This window comes from Anticarsia gemmatalis, chromosome 27 (genome assembly GCF_050436995.1).
Source record: "Anticarsia gemmatalis isolate Benzon Research Colony breed Stoneville strain chromosome 27, ilAntGemm2 primary, whole genome shotgun sequence".
Classification (NCBI taxonomy): Eukaryota; Metazoa; Arthropoda; class Insecta; order Lepidoptera; family Erebidae; genus Anticarsia; species Anticarsia gemmatalis.
The window spans coordinates 2,124,943-2,146,166 of record NC_134771.1 but is presented as its reverse complement, the minus strand read 5'-3'; the positions used below and the strand labels follow the sequence as shown (position 1 = coordinate 2,146,166).

Here is a 21,224-nt window from a genome sequence, read left to right as displayed (position 1 = left end):
CTAATATGAAACTTAACCCTATCTGTCCCTCTGCTGGGCAAGGGTTTCCTCCTATAATGAGGGAGGGGTTAGCCCTTGAGTCCACCACGCTGGCCAAGGGCGGAGATTCCAATCCTTCAAGAACTGTGTTAAAGAACTCTCAGACAGCAAAATATCAACACAATTCTTTTTACCAAAATTAATACTAAAGTAAGTGTTTTTTCTAACTAACTATTTTAATAATAATATCACACAAGTGTTAGATCTTAAAATAAACAATATTTCTAGTTGCATTAGTCTATAGAATACTACATATAATAATATATTGCACAAAAATAAATGTATGCATATTTCTCTAAATTCTAGAAAATAATTTTATTTTACTTATATCTAATCATGTGTAAAAAAATAATAAGTGCTTTGCACATTATTCAATCAGTCAAATCGATGCTATAAATATATATCTCCATTTTTTTTAATGTGAGCCAAAAGTATGGGACTTGTAAGGGAGGTTCATGGGTTCGAATCACACCCATTACATTATCAATATGAATCCAGACCTAACAAGGCTTATATCTAAAATATTACTGACGTTGTGTAGTTTTTATAAACAACCAGCAATTAAAAAGTGGACTTACCCCCGGTTTCTGAGTACATTTAGCGGTAGTTTATCTATTCAATAGTGTTATTTTATATGAGTTTAAACGCTATTGTATAGATAAACTACCGCTAAAGGTACTCAGAAACCGGGGGTAAGCAATCTAGTAAAATCTATGCATTGCTTAGTGTTAGTATAAATCTATTTGATCCTAGAACATATTTTTATTTCTAAGAAGATATCTTAAGCTTATCACTAACACAATTCAAGCACTAAAACAAATACAAAATAAATAAAATTCTTTGAAACCTACATTTTGCGTGGCATTTACAAAACAAAACAGACAGACGGACAAAAACTTAATACAAAGGTCGTGGCCCATAATCCGACCCGGTTCAAAAAAGTTTTTGTACAAAAACGAAAATGGTGGTAAATAATGCAGATATAACCCACTTTTCATTACATGTAAAAATAAAAAAAATATTTAATGGAGAGATTGTTCAGAAGACCTCTAAAAATTAGATAATAATTAGCTGCACAAGCGGTTTCGCCCGTCTGTAAATTATTTTATCCCATGGAAACATGTCATTAGGAAAAAAGTATAGGTACTATGTCCGTCTCCAAATCTAATATGTATATCTCTACACTGCAATTTAATCAAAATATTGCAATCGTAGTATACTTTTTATCCTGGGCTTTACTTTTTCATCAAGAAAATATTGATACACCTGCTGCTTTCTTGGACAATGTAATAGATATTGATGAAGCTGATTAAACATTTAAAAAAATAAATATTTTTTATTTTCTCTTCCCTAAAACTACAAGTTATAAGTTAAGTTTTAAATTACAGTAGATCACATTTTTAATTATTATTATTTCATGAACCCCACCGGCCACCAGCCACAATAATGCGCCAGTTACTATTGAAAAGTACAATCATTTGTCTTTGATACCCACCATTTTTCTTTTCTGTACGCCGTAGGTATATTTTTCACACTAAATGGGCCATGACTTTTTACCCAAAAAACGGGGTATATTTTTCAATCTAGCCACCTAATATTAGCCGTATTACTTCTATCAATATCATTTCTATAATCTTCTTCATGAAACCTGTATCTAAATCTATCTTGGGCCGCATTTATTTCGCCCAATTCCTCTATTTCCTTAGCTGAAAGATCTTTGTACCTTTTTCCTTTTAAATTTTCAGGAATTACATGAACTTTAGTTAGATTTTTATTTTTAAAATTGGCGCCATTTAGATCGTTGACCATAGAGTCGAGGGTGCGGTGTAGAGCGTTGTCGGTGTTGCCAGTTCTTTTGCTCAAAAGTCCACCGTTAGTGAACGAGCCAGTTGGTTGGTTTTGATCGTCAACGAATGCTTTGTTTGAAAACATTTGGAATACTCCTTTCTTTTTCTTAGCCTGTGAAAGAAATTGTTATTAAGTTTAATAATTAACGAGTTATAATATGCTAATTAAGGTGAAAATATCCAAGTGTATTGAAGAACAAAGGTCACGCAAAAGCTTCTTTGCGACGCATAATCTTTTAGTATAGGGAATTCGACACAGAAAAATATTTGTTTTGCCTGATGCTTCGTACCTTATCCGTCAAAATTATTCTTGAAATTAAAGTTCTGTAGCAAAACCAGCCAAGTAAAATATCTGTATCATACATCTTAATGATTTAAAAACTTTAATTTTTTTATGAAATCGCAATGAATCAAGACTCAGGTTCCCCCTTTCCCCATTACGGGAGGAGATCCAATTTAAAATTTTTACTAAGCCATTTTTTGCTCTCAATTTTTTTATTGTTGTTACCCGACTGTAAATAAAGGATATTGTGACGTCTTTCTATAGAATAATAAATCTATACTAATATTATAAAGCTGAAGAGTTTGTTTGTTTGAACGCGCTAATCTCAGGAACTACTGGTCCGATTTGAAAAAAATCTTTCAGTGTTAGATAGTCCATTTATCGAGGAAGGCTTTAGGCTATATATCATCACGCTGCCACCAATAGGAGGAGAGTACCAGTAAAAAATGTTACAAAAACGGGGAAAAATTTCGCCCATTCTCTAATGTGACGCAAGTGAAGTTGCGCGGGTCAGCTAGTTACTAATATATGATTTTAAGTTCCAGAAGAAAGAAGGTAAAGTACTAAATGTTTGCTATATACCTACGTATAGTGAATGTATCACAAGTAAGTACTAGCCTCATGCAACTTGTTGACGACGAGGCTGTGTCCCGTGTTCACGCCGATAGCATCAATCTCCTCTATACTGTTCGACTTGTGGAACGGACGGAGAGCCGACACCGCGCGGGATACACCCACCTAGAAAACAATACAATAAGAATTGCTCTTGTGTCGCGGGGACTTAAAAAACATACAAACAACGGACACAAAGTACAACCAGACCCAAAGAAACTATTTGTGGTTAATACAAACATTTGTTCCGTGTGGGAATCGAACCCACGACGAACGTCTTTGAAATGACAGCCACAGAACTACAATTTAACGTGTCTACCGGGGGAACTCGATATGTGTAAGATGGTCACTCATCCACAAAACAACCTCGGCAAGTGTGGCTTAACCTCAGAGATCGACCCACGCGGCTGTTGTTAACTAAACCTCTCGAAAAAAAATTTTTTTTGACTAGCGATTTGTCCTGCTATGACCCGGGTTGTGGAGGTCAGATAGGCAGTCGCTCCATGTAAAATACTAGTATTCAGCTGCATCCGGTGAGACTGGAAGCCGACTCCTACATAGTTTGGAAGAAAGGCTAGACTGATAATATACCTATAATCCTCATTAATTCCAAATTAAACATACCTGTCCATGTCTTATCCTATGTTCAGTAATATCAGCGCCCAGCAGCTCGGTGTAGGGGTCCATGCGAATTGGTAGTATCTTGTCTATGATCCACAGTAGGACCATAGTGACCACGATGCCCCAGGTCATGAGGCACAGCCCTGTGAGGGACTGCACTCCCAGGAGGTACCAGCCGCCGCCTGAGGAAAGAAAAGATTTTTAGGCAGGTACAGATTTCATGAAAAAGATTATAGAAATGATATTGATAGAAGTAATACGGCTAATATTAGGTGGCTAGATTGAAAAATTTACCCTGATTTTTGGGTAAAATTTGTATTAAGATTTTTGTCCGTCTGTCTGTTTTGTTTTGTAAATGCCATGCAATTTTTGGTCAAAATTTTCGCTTTCCACGGAAGCGGCTAAAGTTTGAACTCAAGGCAGCACATTAATGACTTTTCCAAGTTAAGTAAGTACTAGTAATAACTAAGAACTGCCGAATACGAGGTCTCGGGTTTTTTTCTTGGGTCGGTTAATACTACTGGTCTTTTCTTCATCTTGTTTTCCGTTTCGCTCTTATTAGAGTGGTCGTGATCATCATGCGGTCTTTTCTAAATTACGTTAAAATATTTGTCAATAGTAGCCCGAAGTTTTGTCACGTACCCATTAAATGGTATTAGGCTCGCCAACCAGGAATAATTACCAGTTGTTCTTACAGTGAAGGAAAACATCGTGATGAAATCTTGCATGCCTGAGAATGCTTTAACACAGTTCTTGAAAGAATGCGAAGTCTCGCACTTGGCCAACGTTGTGGAGGGAAGAGTCGCTTGCACTGGGAGAGTACCGGGTTAAATTAATTTAAATGGTTTACCTTTGAATAGTCCGGATCTGCCATTAGTCGTCTCCATAGGTATTGGATTGTCAGCAAATAGACCTACTGCAAGGACTCCTGTAATATAAAGAATATAAAATATCATTAAGTCTTTATATTGTTTAGAGTATATAGTTAAAAAATATAACAGGCCAGGAGTTTCTTGCCAGCTCTTCTCATTGGCCCTACCTTCCGAACTGGCGGTAAATTTACTCTCAGCATATTGAGTAGGTCTGAGAATCGGCCAACATCTATTTTTAATGTCCCTAAGTGACCATTTTTTTTTATTTATATGGCAAAACAACGATTGCTGGGTCAGCTAGTAGAAAGCTCTATAAATCAGATCACTTTACAAGAGTGAATCTGCCTTACCCCATAGTCCACAAGCGCCGTGCACAGCTGAAGCTCCAACAGGGTCATCGACCCCCATCATGTCGAACAGCGGCCCGGTACCGGACGCTATAGCAGCCCCAATGAACCCGATGAGAAGAGACTCCCATGCACGGTATAGGAAACAACCGGCTAGGAAGAAAAATAATAATATATTAGGTCGGGGAAAAAGTCTTTTCGCATTATAGTATGTATGAACTTGTAATAAAATCTTTTCTCTACACTAAAAAGATCGATATTTAGGTACCTCGCGAGCTTAGTGAAAGTAACCTAATGAACCGTGTACTCATTTGTGATTCTTGAAGCCAAAGAGATTTTATCAGGGGAGGGGAGTTTATAGTTTAATATTTTAGATGAAATTCGCTACATTTTGAATACAAAGAGATAAAGGAGATAAGCAAAATTTTAGGAAAAATCCTTCAATAGTAAATTTTAAAAAAATTCGACGGCAGGCATTTTAAATACAATAATGACATATATATATGAAAATAATGAAAAGGTATATATTTTTTTGTTATTCACCTGTAATTGAAACTAGAGATCCCAGGACGCTGTTGATGAGTTCCATTACCTCTGCTTTCCCCTTGTTCTTTACTAGCGTGAACCTGAAAGAGACAACATAAGCTATACAATATATTCTTGCAATATTTCTTTTAATTCAGCAGTTTAACGATACATCGATACACGTTCTTATGAATAAGACAATTCGTGTTATCAATTAAATATTATGTAATGAATCATGTTTTTTCCTTTATACTTACAATAGGCCGAAGCAACCTCCTCCGAAAGAGCCCATCATAGTCATGACCGCGGCACGCGCTGCATACTGCCATTTAGCACCACTCACCTTAACAAAGAAATAAAGGCATATAAAAATACGATAATAGCAGTCTCTGTGCTTCGGAGGGCACGTAGAACGTCGGTCCCGGTTGTTGTCAATAACATAACAGTCGTTAAGCCGCGTCACAAACTTAGGGCGGCTTGAACAACTTCGACATTAGGTTGACCACTAACCATACGATAAGAAGAAGAAGGCTGTATGTATGTATAAAAATCCTGAAGTTATAAGCAAAAAATGATAAAATCCCTACCCCAAATAGTAATTCACTATGCATGACCTAAAAATAACCTAAGCATAGTTTTAAGTACTAAATCGATGTCTATTATTTTTCCTAAAGCTATAAATCTCAATAAAAAAGTTAATTTATTAACATATGCACAAACTATAATTTAATTTGGACGACTACCGAATTACAATTGCTAGCACGTTTGTATTTAAATGTAGCTAACATTTTAACTACTAAATATTTAAGTAACACATTTTAAATCTATGCAATACAATGCTTTTTAGTGTTTTAAAAAAGACTACTCTACATTGTCTATCGGTAGGGTTGGCAACGCATTTTGAAGATTAACTTAAACTTAAAACTAAGTAAATATTTACTTAGTTTAGACTTCAAAATCGGCTTATATACAGTTATGACAATTATAAAAAAATTATGTATACAAAAATATAACCCATAAGTCCCACTGCTGGGTAAGTAGGTATCTTCTCCCGTAATAAGGGAGGGATTAGGCCTTAAGTCCAGCACGCTGGCCAAGCTGACTTTGCATACTTTCAAGAACTGTTGTAAAGAATTCTCAGGCATACAAGGCAGCATCACGATGTTTTCTTTTACCGTTAGTACAAGTGATCATTATTTCTAATACTACACACATAACTGCGAAAAGTCATTGGTGTGTTGCCTCGAGTACGAACCCTCGACCACTTGCGTAGAAGCGCCTTATAGAAAACACTGCTCTGGTACTTTCCAAATTAAGATTATTTCAGGGAAAGCCTTTAACTTGGCAATCTTCTTTTTTTTTATAAGACAACTCCCGCACTAGAATTACTCTTGTGTCGCGGGGACTTTTACAAACATGCAAACAACGGACACAAAGTACAACCAGACCCGAAACAATTATGTGATTGCACAAATAATTGTTCTGCGTGGGAATCGAACCCACGACCCCCGACGCAATGGTAGCGGCGTGGTGACCTAAGCCACTGCGCTACGGAGGCAGTAAGAACCCTGTGTTAACGTCAAAATACTAAGAAATAAGAAAATAGCTTTAACAAGAACAATTAAACGGTAATGCGCCACAAATTGACGGTCATTTGAGTAATTCGTTAAACGTACATCGTTTACTGACTATTTGAATAATAACACGCTCAACGACTGGCTTTGTAGCGAGGCCGGTAGTCTTGTGTATTCGATTGCTGATGACAAGGTTGAGGGTTCGATTCCCAGCGTATTGTTTGAATAGAAAAACACGTGGAACTGATCAACGACTCTGTAGCGCAGTCGGTAGTGTATCTGACTGCTGATCACGAGGTTGAGGGTTCGATTCCCAGGTCGGGTAAAGTGCTATTGGTGTTTTTTCAATGATATTAGAATGTTACTAGATATAAGTCCGGAGTTTGGTAATGTACGCGGTAAATGGCAATAGGCTTATCCTATATTAAATGGCAAAGTTAGTCCAACTTTGTGAATGGCGAAGCGTGAGTGTATTTCATGGAAAACATAAAATATTTTCTGAGTGTATTTCATATACCTCTGTCTAAATCTTTAGGTTTTACAGGCTTGATATTATGTATGTACCTAGGTACCTACTGTAAAAATCTCCATACATTATACATACATTCACAATCTAAGCATAGAAAGGAGAATGGGCGAAATAGTTTGCAGCCTGGGCGATTCGCGGCCAAACTTGATTTTGTTTTTTTTTTAATGTAGTTTGGTCCTATAATTACTGTGTAGAAGTTTTATTGCCGCGACGCACTTATATGACGAATAAAATACATTTTTGTTATGAAAATCTATGCTCAGATCAAAAAACTAGCAAGTGAATGCTCTTGAAAAAATGCAAAGCCCACTTGGCAGTAGCGAACTTAAGGCCTGCCTTCTCTCATTGCTTATGCTACCTGTGATTTCAACCGACAATCTCTTCAACTGTATATTTTGTAATTTAAGATATATAAATAGTGTCCTTAATGCTAAATCGTTTGGCAACTATCCATAATTATAGTATTAAGCGGTTTAAAGTTTATCAGTAAGTTGGATCTATTCCACGGCCTGTGTTTCTCTGCAGAATTTCTCGAATTGTTATCAAGATTATTATCTTTTAGATTGCACAATGATCGGTTTAACATCTTCTGGATAAGTATTGGTTAACTTATCTGATGGATAAAGTGACAGTGACTCTTTTCCCTTTGATACTCGTACTTATTCGAGGTACAAACAAATATACCAATTTTGATGTTCTTTTACAACATTACAACTATGTAAAGGAAAATCCTTGGAGTAACTGCAGGTAATTTACTAAGAGAATGTATTGTGTGAAATCATGATTTTATCATTAAAGCCATACAAAGTTTATTAGTGAAGTGATTTACTCAGTCGCGTGTAGGAATACTTTGTATGAAGCTATTTTTACATTTCTTAGAAAAGTTAATAGGTGTTTAGCAACAATATATGTTTCTATTAGAATATTTTATAGGTAAAGACTATGTTTTAGAGCTAATTTCAGGCACATATGTAAAAGAATGTATGTACTTTTCATCTGAAATTTTTAAAAGGAAATGTCTGTGCGAATGACAAAAGATTCTCAGGCTTTAACCACTATGTGACCAAAATAGAGAAACATAAGAGCAATCTAACCTTTGGGTACTTAATTTTTCTTTAAAAGATAACTCCCGTACTAAAAGATGTTGTGTCTTTTAGAAACATGCGATCTACTGAACACCAAGATATGAAATGCTCTTTTGGTGCACATATATAACGCAAAGAAAAGATAAGTAGAAAATTTATTGTAAAAGATATTTAGAAATATCTAAAAATCTTTTACAAGAACTCAATCCATCTGTTTCATAGCTACAAAACAAACAAACACACAAAAACACGTCAAACTAACATCAAAATTAAAATAACTCTCTACTTGCGTAGAGGGTTAAACAGAAATTACTTACCCCATAAGTACTGCCAGAGTTGAAAGCCAGCCACCCCCACCATAGCACGAAGGTCCCCATGACTGCGTTTACAGGGTTACCCATGGGTAATGGCGCTATGCCTCGCGCGTAGCGGCCAAGACGTGGACCCAGCATGAGAGCCGAGGCGAAAGCTGATGCACCACCTAGGACAAGATTTAAATAGCCGTCAAATTACGGTAATATACTCTTAACTAACGCCACGGTCGGCTATACTCGACAAATCAGAACGTGCTCACGACGTTATATTTTTGTCCACATTCGCCGATGAAAGCGCGACTATAGCCGACCGTGGCGGTCAAAGGGTTAATAAATTAAGTTAATAAATCTTTAGAAAAAAGCAACTCCCCTACCAATAATAACACATGAGTCGCGGGGACTTTTACAAACATGTAAATAACGAACACAAAATCCAAAACTTTGAAATTGTTTCTTTTGGAATTGAACAACCACCGTCGCAGAGGTGAGGCGATCGCCTTAACCACTGCGCTATGGGGAATGTTATTATATTCTTATTGTCGTCAAATATATTTCTTAACAGCATGTGAAGTACCCAACACATATGGAAAGAGTGGTGGACTAAAGGCCTTACCCCTCCCTCGTTAGGAAGGAGATCCTTGCCCAGCAGTTGGGTGATCATGGGTACAAAATTCTTCTGTGCTGTATAAACTTACCAATAAGATGCACAGGTCCAGAGCCTGCAATGTCAACAGCTCCCAGTTTGTTCAGAAAGCCGTGGGAGCCCCACACCCAGCCTGCTGGCACGCAGTACACGACCGTGTTCAGAAGAGAAAATAGACAGTACGCTTTGAAGTTGCATCTGAGGACAAGGAGAAAATATTCTAGAGCCGCACTTTAATTTCATTACGTAATTAATTTGATAATTGATTTGATTGTAAAAGAGATTGACTATTCTGTTGGCTGGGGTAAGCATATTATTAATTAATATTTTCTTATGGCCTAAGAGGAATCCCTTCTCTCCAAGAAAAGATTACATTTTTAAATCATTAGTTCCTACATAGTTTTAAAATACAAGTTAAATAGCACTCCGAACAATTAATTATCTTTCAGATTCCATTTATGTATTTTAGTTCATTCTTTTAGCCTTTACAAACTTACAAAATATCACGTCTGTTATACCCGAAGGTGTAAGCAGAGGTGTATGACAATGTATACAGTAAGTTCCATATAATAATCTATTGTTTACCGGTTACGTCACCTAACTCCGGGCTACTATTGAGAAATATTAAAACATAATTAAGAAAACACCAATAGTATTTTGCCCAATACGGGAATTAAACCCGCTTATTGGGCAGCAGTTGGATACACTACCATCTGCACCACAAAGGCTTTAGGTAATACCTCCTAAGTAAAATGAGTCAACTGACATTTTAGTAATTTACAGAAAATTAGCACTAACATTAAGATCATGGTTTATTATGTAGGTTTATATAAAAACTAGCATCCGCCCGGGACTTCGTCCGCGTGAAAAGGTTTCCCGTAGAAAAAAGTATCCTATGTGTGAATCTCGGTTAATCTGTCGAAAATCTAAGAACATATAATACAAACTTTCAACCCTTATTTATCCCCTTAGGGCTAGAACTTATCAAAATCCTTTCTTAGCGGATGCTTACGTCATAACATCTACCTGCATGCCAAGTTTCAGCCCGGTCCATCCAGTGGTTTGGGCTGTGCGTTGATAGATCACTATGTCAGTCAGTCACCTTTGAGTTTTATATATAATACTAGATAAATGATAAAATACCTTAGATGACTCAGTATACTTAGGAGGCATTGGCTTGATCTTAGCTTGTATGAAGAACAGCATATTACTAACCTCTCTGCCATAGCGCCACTAACAATCGTAGTAGCAGTAGTCGCAAAAGAAAGTTGGAACAGAAACGACGCGAACACAGGGCCCATGAGCGCGTCCCCCACTGGCGGGTCGAGGAGAAAGTCCCCCACCCCTATGAAAGGGTTGGAGTAGGTGCCTTCGCCGAATGACATGCCGTAACCGAAGATCCAGTAGGTGAGACCTGGGGGGTGATAAAAAGAGGAGATTGTAGAACAAGAGTTAGTTATGAGAATGTTGGAAGGTTTTATGTTTGGATGGATTTTTGTAACGCGATGATGCTACTTTGAACCAGAAATTCTTATCACAAGAAATCTTTTCGTGAGATCATAGTTGCGAGCTATCAACTATAAATCTATTTCTTTTTATCACGATTTTGAACTTTTATTAAAAAAATCATATAGTTCATTGGTGTGCATTTCGCGACAAAATACGGAGTTGCATTTATATCCGTATTTTGCAAAAATAAGCGTTGGTAAAATTTTTGGGACAATACATTTTTGAAAAGATGAAATGGCTGGTTTGCCTTTCAGCAGTTTTGATTCAAAACCTGTTCCTGATTTGTACATTCACATCAAACATACTTAGATACAGAAGAAACATAGATACACAAAATCAAATACCATTTGTACTGTTAGGTCGGGGAAAAAGTCTTTTCGCATTATAGTATGTATGAACTTGTAATAAAATCCCTTTGGCTTCAAGAATCACAAATGAGCACGCGGTTCATTAGGTTTCTTTCAGTGAGCTCGTGAGGTACCAAAATATCGAGCATTGTTGTGTAGAGAAAAGATTTTATAACAAGTTCATACATACTATACTGCGAAAGACTTTTTCCCCGACTTAATATGTTATTTAGTTATTATGAAAAGTAAAATACTTACCTCCCAAAGAGATATCAACGAGATTCTTCATCATAATGTTCGCTTCATTCTTGATAGACACACATCCTGACTCCAGCATACCAAAACCTGTAAGATACTCTTATTAGACCAAACTTTAACAAAATTTTCTTAAATAGGTTTTTATTGCTTGTATTTTCAAATAGTTCCTATGTATGGGGTAAGTTCGAGCGAATCTGTTTTACATAGAGGAATCTACTTTTTATTGATAATAGCTGACCCGCGCAACTTCGCTTGCGTCACATAGGAGAGAATGGGTAAAAATTTTCCCCGTTTTTGTTAAATTTTTCACTGGTACTCTCTTCCTATTGGTAGTAACGTGATGATATATAGCCTTTAACCTTCCTCGAGAAATGGACTATCTAACGCTGAAAGAATTTTTCAAATCGGACCAATAGTTCCTGAGATTAGCGCGTTCAAACAAACAAACAAACTCTTCAGCTTTATAATATTAGTATAGAAGTATAGATAACTAGCTGACCCGCGCAACTTCGCTTGCGTCACTTAAGAGAGAATGGGTCAAATTTTTCCCCGTTATTGTATCATTTTTTACTGCTGCTCTAAATTAATTGTCTTTTTAAATAATATTAAATAGACACAGGCTTTTATGTCAAAACGTTTAATTTGAATGTTTTTTTTCTATTTAAAACATTTTACAATGGCATTGTGTAAGAATTCCCGCATAGATAAATATAATTTAATCATTTAAATTATTTACTAGGTGAACTTGAATTTTATTTCCTGAATTTCACTAAAAACGAAAAGTTTTATTCTATGAAATTATTTTTGTACATTAAAAATTAAAATAAAATAAATCGATACTAGGCATAATAGTTGCTATCCAAATGAAGGGTATTATAAGTAAGACTTATATCGGATGTTCAAATAGGGGTTGTAGCCTTGTTGGCTTGCCTTTTCTAAACGAGAATGAATTAAAAGTGTTTAATACAAAATTATATACATATACATTATTATATTAGGTCGGGGAAAAAGCCTTTTCGCATTATAGTATACTAGGTGACCCGCGCAACTTCACTTGCTTCACATAAGAGAGAATGGGTCAAGATTTTCCCCGTTTTTGTAACATCTTTAAATGGTACTCTGCTCCTATTGGTCGTAGCGTGATGATATATAGCCTATAGCCTTCCTCGATAAATGGGCTATCTAACACTGAAAGAATTTTTCAAATCGGACCAGTAGTTCCTGAGATTAGCGCGTTCAAACAAACAAACAAACAAACAAACAAACAAACTCTTCAGCTTTATAATATTATAGTATATAGTATATAGTATAGTATATAGTATAGATATTAGTATAGATTGCCAAGTTTATTGCTACAAGTTTCCTTTTTTTATTTTACTTTATTCGCCCTAATATTTGAGTCTATAAAGACATTGACATACCCATATTTATCACAAAATTCACCTTCAAAATCTACTATTTCTATGAGGAAATGTCTTCAATATTATGAGATTTCCTTAAGTTTTCTGTATGGAGATCATCCTTGCTCTAGTTAATTTTAGCTAAGGTTATAATATTATCTGGCTAAACTTGCTATATGACATTGAAGAACAACCTTATTATACAACTAGACGATCAGTGAGGTAAGCCACTTAAGCGCGGACAGTCTTTAGATGGGTGGCCAAAAAAAGATGTGAGGATCCCTGATTTTTGAGACTAACTGTAAGATCGGTGAGGTAAACAACTCAAGCGCGGTTCTCTTTAAGATAGATAACCATATCCCTGATTTTCAACTATTACCATATGAAATTTAAATAAAATTGGTTCAGCTGTTCAGCTGCAAGAGCGTAACAGGCTGAAAGATTTTTGCACATATTATATTGGTATGGAAATAAGTATGGATAAAACATCGACCTTGTACGCTTGTAAAAAGAAGTCAAGATACTTTTTATCTTATTAAAAGACAATAAGTGTGACAACATTTGTCACACTTTTTAACCAATTAGTGGATACTTAGTATTTTAATAACATACAGGCATTTGTCAGAATAATCTTTGCATTATGAGCATAATTCATCCTTAATAATATAATAGCTGGCCAAGTGCGGGTTGGGGACTAAGCATACGTTTAAGAACTGTTCTAAAAACTCTTAGGCATGCAATTTTGCATCATGATGTTTTCCTTCACCGTTGGAACAAGTGATACTGATGTCTAATACACACATAACTTGGAAAAGTCATTGCTGTGTTAAACCCACGACCACCGGCATGTGAAGCACAACTTAAACTTCTTTGCATAATTAATGTATAATAGAATACGGGAATTAACGCGATATTTCCCAAATAATCGCGTTAATTCCCGTATTCTATTATACATTAAACATGCAACGCGAGAGTTTAAAAGATATCTTTGCATAAGTACCTTTAATTTATTTAGAAGTGGTGCAACTGCCCATTTGAATTTAATTTAATTTACATTATAAATTGTATTAATACAATAGTATAAATTAGTAGCTGTTACGACGACGCGGCAATTTGTCTTATACATAATTATGCTTGTACGTGGCTTATAAAGCTAGGAAACTTATTTATAGCTGTTCAGTCTGAATTTTAATATAACAATTAGAAGGGAATAGATTTATTTGACAATATAACATTTAGTTCGAGTAGACTATTAGATAAGAGGTAGTATAGGTATTAAAAAAAAAGATCAAAAATATTTTTTTGACATAACATTTGTTACAATATCCATACATTGTCCTGACATCTATGCTGGCCGAAGCTATGTTATAGATGCCAGTGTCTTTGTGTGTAATAAGTGGCGATTCTGGTTATAAACCCAATACCGCCAAGTAGGTAACACAGTAATAATAAAAAAAAATTACGAGCCTTTTTTTTTCATTTTTCAGTCGTATTATTTCGCTTGCTAAGCAATCATGTCGGAACAAAAAAACATCCGTTTTTAATTTTATGTCGAAAATTTCACAATTTTTTATAATAATGATAAGAAAAAAATAAACAGCTTTATATCACGCTCGTATCAAGTTTTTGACAATAAAAATATATTTTTCAAGAATAGTTATTTCAGCACACGCTAAGGGCGAAAAATCTATACATTTTTGTTAATCTGTTTATTTTTCTCATATTGACGCAGTTGATGTCTTTGCTGTTACGTGCTGGACACGCTACGTCGTAGCACGTGGCTACGTATTCGTAGCAGCTACGCATTGCAAATGTATCTGAACCTGCAAACAAACTGCCATGGCTACGACGCCCGTTGTCTACAGATCTTTTTTATACCTTCAAATACTAATAAAATTTGGAGGAGCTCGTGGCTTAGTTTACAACAGCCGCACGGATAGATCTCTGAGGTTAAGCTACGCTTGCCGAGGTTGTTCCGTGGATGGGTGACCATCTTATACATATCGAGTTCCTCCGTGTTTCGGAAGGCACGTTAAATTGTGGGTCCCGGCTGTCATTTTCGAAGATCTTTGACAGTCGTTAACAGTAGTCAGAAGCTTGAAAGTCTGACAACCAGTCTTACCGAAGGGTATCGTGTTAATACCTAAGTAACTGGGTTGTGGAGGTCAGATAGGCAGTCGCTCCATGTAAAACACTGGTATCCAGCTGCATCCGGTGAGACTGGAAGCCGACTCCAACATAGTTTGGAACAAAGGCTAAGCGAATGTATATATATAAATACTAATAAAATTGACTAACTATTGCAAAATAATCTGTCCAGTATAGAACGATTTATTTCTTTATACTAATTGTATTCGATACAAGTTTCAAAGACTTGTTTTTTTGTAGTAGCTGTCAACGTTACACGTGTTAGAGATTTACTTAAGTTTTTTTATAGAGTAATTACTCAAACTGAATACTTTAACTTAAGACTGTTGTTGAATATTAAATCTAGGATTCTATTAGTTATGCTATGTTTAGGCTTATAAATATTACTTTTTACGGCCGAAAACTGAAGTCAAATTGACACTTTATTTACTTTGGATTAGATAGACTCTTTTGCTTAACCTTATCCTATGATAAATGGGGTTTGTACACGAAATATATCTATGTTTTCCATGTTTTCTTTTATAAAAAACATGCTGTCAAAGGATTGGGCTATTTTACAGCCAGCCTTATGTCACTGGGGAATTCATATTGGGAAATAAGAAATTGACTACCTACTAAAGATTCTAGTAACTTTGGTATATTGTAAAAACTTATGATACCAAGAATCGCAGAATATTCTTTTTACTTATTAGGGTATATTAACTTTCATAACCAACGAAAATAGGCATATTTTCTTCGCACTTCATGAGCTTAGAAACTGTAAATTATGTAACAAGGTGATTTTCAAAATATTGTTTAACAAATGTCAGAACTAATCTATATTTGATTGACATACGTATTTTGTGAATATATTTAGTTAAAATGCTTCTATTGTTTTCATAGTTAAACCGTTAAACAAATGAGGTGAGGAGCACTTAAAATAATGTACAATTATTTAACTAAAACTAACAAAACAGCATTGTTAGTTAGTTTTCAGGCTATGTCTAAGTAGAATTTTTTCAGACTATACGGTTCTCCAATTTTTTAATGGTTTAATTATTTACTTGTAATGTACTTTTCTCAATACAGTTTACAGTAAAACATAAATATAATATATTAACGCAAATATAAGATAAGAAAAAGCAATCCGTGAGTTTCTTGCCGTTTTTTCTCACGAACAACAATTTTCCCGAAACGGTGGTACATTAAAAACATCAGACGATTTTTTTTACTTGTAAAAAGATTGTGAAATAAAGTATATTTTTTATTAAATGAAACAAAGGTACTCATACCCAGGTGTGCTCATCGGTAGGTATAATAAATGGATACGGCTTAGTCGTATTTAATCTGAGGGTTTCTCAAAGGGTGTAACAAAAGTCGGTCTCGGATGTTGACTATTAAGATACTTTTAAGTCACCACGCCGCGGCGCTGCTACCATAGGTCGTGGGTTCGATTCCCACACGGAACAATTATTTGTGCGATTCACAAATAGCTGTTTTAAATGGGTCTGATTGTCTGCTGTTTGTATATTTGTAAAGTTCTCGCGACACATGAGCAATTCTTAATGCGGGAGTTGTCATGTTTAACTAAAAAAAAAAATAGTTATTAAGCCGTGTCTGAAGCCTCCGGGCGGGTTGATAAATAAATAGGTGACATCTTTAATGTTCAAAGAGACCAATACAGTTAAATGATATTTAAACAATTAAATATGACTTATAACACGATTAATAAAATACTCATAATGATTTATTTACTTAAAATATCATAATGTCACGTGTTTGTTCATTATCTTTTGAAAACTGTTGGTAAACCCATATTTTGCTAATTAAATAGAACACACGCTTGTTATAGATGAAACCTAGGTTTATAACACGATACCCATCGGTAAGACTGGTTGTCAGACTTGCAAGCTTCTGACTACTGTTAACGACTGTCAAAGATCTTTGAAATAGACAGCCGGGAGCCACAATTTAACAGGGAGGAACTCGACATGCATAAGATGGTCACCCATACACAGAACAACCTCGGAAAGCGTAGCTTAACCTCAGAGATCGATCCGAGCGGCTTACTTAGCAGTCTTCTTCTTATCGTATGATTAGTGGTTAACCTAATTTCAAAGTTGTTCAAGCCGCCCGAAGACCTTTGACGTGGCTTAACGACTGTTATCTTAATCGACAACAACCGGGACCGACTTTTTACGTGCACTCCGAAGAACGGAGACGCCCAGTTCAAATGCCACAATGCAGTCACCTCTATGGAATGGCCGCGCCAAGGTTTGCTTTACCCACGGATCGTTTTCCGACCGGTGAGCGAAACTGGCTATAGCAATGAATCCAAGATGATGATTTCCGAATAGCTGGGTCTGGAGTCTAATTGCATTAATTTTTAAATGTACACGTGTAAGTACGCGTCCTTGGACACACGTTTATATTTTTAGATATAAAAGGTCATTGTGTGAGGTGGTTATATTTATCATGTTTCCTAATTTGGATTAAATAAGGTCATGTTAGAAGCGATAAAGGATTTCAGATGTTAAAATTATACAAAATGCAAGGGCGATTTTCTTTGAGGGTCTTGGTTTACTGCTACCTTTACAAGGCGTGTAGCTTAGGAGCTATGGAGGGTGCTGCACATTCTCTTGCGCCTATATAGTCTGAGGTTTGTATCCCATAAAGTCAACATTTCCTACAGATCTTTTAATTCACTATAACTTCCCTTTTCACTATATTTTTCTTCAAAGGCCAATTTTCATCAAAGAATTTCATTTTGATTGTTTTTTGTAAAATCTTTCATTGTGCGTACGTAAGTGTGAGAGTTTAAATGATATGGCATTTGTATTTTTTGTTAGAGCAGTCAATAAAGCTGGCTTATAAGTAACTGGAATTTGCATCCATTTTCAGACAAGATGAGTCTACTACGTTGGCTTGTAAGTTGCGCTTGCGATAGCAGTTGCTTATAAGAAAAATATTTCCATAGAGTAAATAGCAAAATAATGTGTACCAACCTGTTTGCATAGTAAATATGATGAACGAAGAAGTCAGGATCCAATTGGTATCTTCCAAGTCAATCTCGAAGCTTTCCTGAAGGTTCACGGTCGTATTCGACAAGTTTGGGGACCGCAGGCCCACGCGTGGGTATAATGTCCAATTACTTTCCATCTTTAATACTTTTCGTTAATATTCAAAGAAAAAAACACAAAATATTTAGCTGTCAAATTTCCGCGGTAAAATTACACGCACTTTTTATTTTCGTTCCATTATTTTTTGGTTAATTATTTGGAATTTATACACCAAAAAATACTAAGCAATTTTTTTTACAAATTAATATTACTAAAACAATTTTTAACTTAAAAATCACGAGAAACAACATAAAAAATATTTAATTCGAGTCGACCATTTTGTTTTTCTTTTTTTTTACAGACGCACTGCACTGGCGCGAACCGTGTGTTATGCCAAATGAGGCATGTGTTTTCATCAAACCGCCTTTTAAACAAGGCTGACGATCGCGTGACCATTGCCTGTAAACAAATAAAGAATTGATGCGTTTAAACTCTAACTGGATGGATAATGGTTGTCATTATTTTGAAAACGCTTGCATTTGCATTCAGGAAAGTTTGTATTGAAACCTTAGAGGGACCCGTGCGGGAAAAACAATTGGAAGATTCATAGTTAAACTATAGAATGAGTTAAGGGCTAATATTTTTGAGTCCTCCATACATTATTTGTACAAAAAATATCGAAAATCTGTTGATAATTAGACGATAGTAATTTATCTATTCAAGCAATAGAGGAATCGTTAGATATAATTCAATTCCAGGGTCTTAGGCAAACGTTTTGGGGATTTGATTCCGGTAAAAGACAATGTCCATGTATCTCCTTTTTATATTCTTAACGGTAAAACTGATATTGTTCCGGCTTGGCTTTCAGTCGAAACCTTTTGGTAATTTTGGTATTAACTTTTGTCACGATAAAGTATTTTCATAAAATAAACATTATTTCAATACCTGAAAAGTGGTTTACCCTCACCTTTTAAAGCGTTCCAAACGCCCGGTAAAAGATATCAAACTTTGATCATTGTTTTCATTAGCCTATGTGGACACAGGACCAACGGACAAAACTGATTTTTTTTAACTCATTACTGTCCCACTGCTGGGCAACGGTCTCCTCCCAAACGCGGGAGGGGTTAGGCCTTGAGTCCACCACGCTGGCCAAGTGCGGGTTGGGAATTTGCATGCCCTCAATAAATGTATTAAGCAATTTTTTTTCTGTGAAAGGTTTCATCACGATGTTTTTCTTCACCGTTAGAGCAAGTGATAATTATTTAAAAATGAATTGTATTTTTATATTATCCTGGAGTTTGGTGACCTTTCCTGTACAATAGAATATAATAATAAGCTCGCTCACTAAAACGCTATTTCCTACAAGGGACTAACATTGTGAATGGCGACACGTGGGTCCTTCGTTTTCATTGACCTCTGTCTACTCCTCCGTGTATAACAGGCGTGAAATTAAATAAATCGCGAACATATTCATCAGATAATACAAATTCATGAAGATTTATTTATATTTGCAGGTAAATTGACAAGTTACAAGCGGTATTCGGTTACTGGGTCAATGTCAGCCGCACGATAATACTCGGAGTAGCCAAAAATGTATCTCGCTTATATTGCCATTTATTTGTGTTAAATCTTCCTTAAATATATATATATAGTAGTGTGATGGTTAATGATAGCTTTTTTACTTAGGTACTTCTAATAGCGCGTCGTGCGCCAGATGTCGTGTGTTCGATTCCCGTCTGGTATTAACGTAAATTGTCCTTAGCTAAGTATTAAAAACATAGTTTCGGAGATGAATGTACCTACCCTACGAACAATTCTCACGCGAACTGTTTGTTAAACATATACCTATTTCGTAATTAATTATATAAGCGAAGTGGAGGTGTGCAAAAAAACGATAATTTTATTGTCTTAATAAATAATGCCAAATGGACGCAGGTTTTTACGTCAAAACGTTTTATTTGAATTTTTTTTTTCAATTTAAAGCATTTTACAATGGCAATGTGTAAGAATTCCCGCATAGATAAATATATTTAATCATTTAAATTACTAGATGAACTTGAATTTTATTTCTTGAATTTCACTAAACAGGAAAAGTCAAAACCTTAAAAGATTATTATATAGACATTTAATATTAATAAAGTAATATCCATACTAATATAAATGTGAAAGTAACTCTGTCTGTCTGTCTGTTACTTAATCACGCCTAAACTACTGAACCAATTTGCATGAAATTTGGTATGGAGATATTTTGATACCCGAGAAAGGACATAGGCTACTTTTTACCCCGGGAAAATGACGCATAGTGGGAAAATTAAGGTGGCAGACGAAGTCGCGGGTAAAAGCTAGTAAAATATAAATCAATACATTCAATACTAGGCACAAGTTACTACCCAAATGAGAGGTCAGGGTTAAATCGGGGGTTCAAATACGGGTTGTAGCCTTTATGGCTCTGCCTTTTTTAAACGAGAATGAATTAAAAGTTTTTATTACAAAATTATATAGGTACATACCTACACATTATTATATTAGGTCGGGGAAAAAGTCTTTTCGCATTATAGTATGTATGAACTTGCATTAAAATCTTTTCTTTACACAAAAAAGCTCGATATTTGGATACCTCACGAGCTGCAAGAAACCTAATGAACCGTGTACTCATTTGTGATTCTTCAAGCCAAAGAGATTTTATTACAAGTTCATACGTACGTATAATGCGAAAAGACTTTTTCCCCAACCTAATATAAGTACCATCAGTGACCATCACGCCTTCAAAGGTGTAGGCAGAGGTGTAAAAAATACAACCGCGTTTCGCCATTAACAATATTAGTCCCGTGTAATGGGGCCAATGGGGGGCGAGCCTATTCCCAAGTATTGCATATTTCAATTAATATCAAATATTGGTCGTGAATAAACAATTATTCTAACAATATTGTCCATTAACGTTTTCATTGACAGATAACTATGGACTTAACAGTTATTTGATAATTTTCGCGCCTTTCTTCAATGACGAGGTTACGCTGAAAATGTTGAGTTTTACAATATATTTGTTTTTAGGTCAAGGACGTTTTAGGCAATTTAGGTTTATTAAGACAATGTAAAAAAAGAATTTAAGTATTTTTTATATGAAATTATGTATTTATGTGTACGGGAAAGTATATTAATTTAACAATTTTGGGCATTTTAGACCTTAATTTTACTAATGTGTTTCGTAGCCAAGCACATTATAAATAAGAATA

General features: G+C 35.4%; 1 protein-coding gene across 3 annotated transcripts; it reads right to left on the bottom strand.

The window, feature by feature from the left end:
• Positions 1-54: 54 nt before the first annotated feature.
• Amt (Ammonium transporter) lies at positions 55-18,367 on the bottom strand. 3 transcript variants are annotated; one of them, XM_076132352.1, is made up of 12 exons: positions 17,938-18,367; positions 11,406-11,492; positions 10,507-10,705; positions 9,344-9,489; positions 8,652-8,815; positions 5,404-5,489; positions 5,165-5,247; positions 4,625-4,774; positions 4,253-4,330; positions 3,406-3,584; positions 2,788-2,907; positions 55-1,998 (listed from the first exon to the last, which is right to left on the bottom strand). In XM_076132352.1, the coding sequence occupies exons 1-12, from the start codon at positions 18,089-18,091 to the stop codon at positions 1,618-1,620; spliced, it is 1,827 nt and encodes a 608-aa protein (XP_075988467.1). In that variant the 5' UTR covers positions 18,092-18,367; the 3' UTR covers positions 55-1,617. The 3 variants fall into 3 exon arrangements, with proteins under 3 accessions (XP_075988467.1, XP_075988468.1, XP_075988469.1); XM_076132353.1 differs by having other exon boundaries at positions 1,873-1,998; positions 2,752-2,907; XM_076132354.1 differs by having other exon boundaries at positions 1,874-1,998; positions 2,756-2,907.
• Between the last annotated feature and the right edge of the window lie 2,857 nt (positions 18,368-21,224).

Coding starts and splice junctions, on each gene's coding strand:
- Amt (XM_076132352.1), bottom strand. CDS start 18,091: ATGGAAAGTAATTGGACATTATACCCACGCGTGGGCCTGCGGTCCCCA. Junction 5,490..8,651: donor ACTCTGGCAGTACTTATGGG/GTAAGTAATTTC, acceptor TTCTTTGTTAAG/GTGAGTGGTGCTAAATGGCA. Junction 2,908..3,405: donor ATAGGATAAGACATGGACAG/GTATGTTTAATT, acceptor ATTGTTTTCTAG/GTGGGTGTATCCCGCGCGGT.